Raw genomic sequence first — 2,592 nt, forward strand, 5'->3', positions numbered from 1 at the left:
GGCCCCGGCCCTGCGTGACGGCCCCGCCCCCCGCCCCGGCAGGTTCCGCCTCCAGTGCCATCGCGTCGTCAACGACTCCGTCTTCACCAACCTGATCCTGTTCTTCATCCTGCTCAGCAGCATCTCCCTGGCGGCCGAGGACCCCGTCCAGCACACGTCCTTCAGGAACCACGTAGGTGCCTCGCCCCCTGCACCCGCCCCCGCCGCGCGGCCCGCAGCTTCTGTGGCTGTTCAGTCCAGAGCCCAGCCCACATCTCAGGGTCAGAGGCACAGCAGACCTTCCCTTGAGAGATGAGAGCTGGGTGGAAACCCATCTTAGGCCCGTCAGCAGAAGGAGACCATGGACCCAGCGCCTCAGGCCAGCCTGACGGGCCACAGCCGACTCCACGGCCCGCGGGCGTTCCCCGGGGGTCCACCTCCCTGGAACCGAGCGGTTTACACCCTGCCCCGAGGTACACTGGCCCGTCCTGGCCGCCGGGGGGCAGTGGCAGACGGGTGCTCTGATGAGGCCGCCCTCGTATAGGAGGGCCTCAGTGACCCTCTGCAAAGTCTAAACTAAATTTGGAGACCACCCCAGGCTCTGGTGACCTACATCATAGGCCAGAGGAAGACCTTCCATATCTCGAAGCCTCAAAACTTTATCAAATCCCAACCAGGTGGGCACGAAGGGAGGAGTCTACCACCTGCCAAGCCAGCCGGTGGCCCTGCAGCCTGCGTGGTCCAGAGCTTTCTTCCTGGGGAAGGCGCTGGCCCTCACTCTGATCCGTCACCTGAGACGTAGTAAAGCATGAACCCCGGAGCCTGCCCCTAGCCTGGGGTGCACCCTTCCGCACCCTGAAGGGCACAGCAGCGGCGTAGGGTCCCACAAACATGAGAGACTAGCTCGTCACGCCAATGCGAATTAAGCATTTTGCAATTTCATGCAGAGAAAAGCAGACCCCACGCTGTCCTTTTGACAAGCGTCCCAGCGGTCTGATTTGGGTTTGCAAGTAAACTGAATTCATGAGAAAAGCACCCAGCCAGACCCAGGACCAGTTGAGTCGGGCCTGGAAGCTCCCCTCACAGATCTGGGGGCTTCAGGACCCGGTGCTGTGCCAGTGCCTCTGGTCCCCTCACCCGTTCCACTGTCTCCCCACGGAAAGGCTCCCTGCTTGGGGTGACTTCCCGCTGGTGACCGCTCCTCCCGTCCTGCTTCTCCCACCCCTGCCCCATCCCCACCCTGTGTCTCTTTGTTTTACAGATTCTGTTTTATTTTGACATTGTTTTCACTACCATTTTCACCATTGAAATTGCTCTGAAGGTAACGCATGCCCCCTGTCCTGCCCTGTCCTGTCCTGTCCTGTCCGGCTGTCGCTGCTCTGCCGCTAACACACGCTCTGTTGTCCCGTCACTCGGAGCCACTAATCTGCTTGTGCTTATCTTTCAGATCCTAGGCAACGCAGACTATGTCTTCACTAGTATCTTTACGTTAGAAATTATCCTCAAGGTAACGCACGCAGCAAAGCCTCCTCTCTCTGTGCTCTGCCCCTTTTCTCTTGTTTCTTTCACTCGTTTTTACTCTCAAGTCTGAAACTGGAGGAATTTGTGCCCCTCACTCTGTGCCTTGTGCACAGTGTCGGACTGATGCTGGCCGGGCACCACCCGCCCCCCACTGCCTCTGGAAACCACGCCTGCCCGGGGCTGGAACCGTCCTTTCCTCCTCCTGCCCAGAGGAGATGCCATACAAACAACAAAAGTGGGAAAGCTCAGGGGCCTCCAGGAGTCACCCTGCCTGTGCCCTCGGGAGGCCCTTTGTCAGCACAGGCCTGTGTGGTGGTAATCACGGGGCCAAGGCCAGTGTCCCAACCGAGGGCTTTGGACAGACCCTGTAGACACCTCTGAGACCTGGGTTACCCCCAAGGCTCTGCTGCCTCACACCTTGCCCCGGGCCTGGAGGAGGCAGCCATGTCCTCCAGGGCTCAGTGTGGAGCCCAGAGCCCAGGGCTGAGGGACTGGACCCCCAGGCCCAGACCCGCTTCAGCCCTGTGACCCCAGCACAGTAGAGCCCACATCTGAGCAGCTTTGGATGACAGGAGTTTGCCCTAAGCTTTATTTTGTTATTTCTATTAATATACAATTAATATATTACTTACATCTACTCTGTTAGGGTTTTCAAGTTTCCCAGGCCACCCGAGCTTCGGGGGTGAGTTCCGAGTCGAGGGAGTGTGTGTGACTCTCGTTCTCTCCCAGAGCCTGGGGGTCACCCTCACCATGGTCGGCGGGGCCGCCCCACTCGGTGCCTCCCCAGGGTCCGGGCTCCTCCCACCCTGCGCGTGTGGGCGCCCCAGACCCTCCCTCCCGGCCTCCTTCAGGCGAGGACGGCCTGTCACGTCCACATACAACCGGAGTGGTCACTTTCGCATGCCTTCTTTTTTTTTTTTTCCAGAACCCCTGGTTCCAGCTAACCAGATGTTAACCAAGAGGAAACCAGGAGTGTTCCTCGGGTTTTCTCTCTGACCCCGGGGGTGGGGAGAGGGAACCAGGGCCGCCCGGCTGCGTGGACGCCCTTCCCTGGACTCCAGACTCAGGGAGGCACACAAACACCACACTCTT

General features: G+C 59.6%; 1 protein-coding gene across 2 annotated transcripts in view; it reads left to right on the forward strand.

Moving 5' to 3' along the window:
- Positions 1-2,592, forward strand: part of CACNA1C (calcium voltage-gated channel subunit alpha1 C) — a 435,574-nt gene that overhangs the window by 363,044 nt on the left and 69,938 nt on the right. The window contains exons 19-20 of one of the 2 annotated variants that reach the window (XM_007469483.1): positions 43-172; positions 1,241-1,300. In XM_007469483.1, the coding sequence (XP_007469545.1) occupies positions 43-172; positions 1,241-1,300 (190 nt within the window). Of the gene's footprint in view, positions 1-42; positions 173-1,240; positions 1,301-1,426; positions 1,487-2,592 lie in introns of both variants that reach the window. The other variant, XM_007469484.1, reaches the window with a different exon arrangement.

The sequence above is a fragment of the Lipotes vexillifer genome, unplaced genomic scaffold (genome assembly GCF_000442215.2).
Source record: "Lipotes vexillifer unplaced genomic scaffold, Lipotes_vexillifer_v1.1 scaffold395, whole genome shotgun sequence".
In the NCBI taxonomy this organism is placed as follows: Eukaryota; Metazoa; Chordata; class Mammalia; order Artiodactyla; family Lipotidae; genus Lipotes; species Lipotes vexillifer.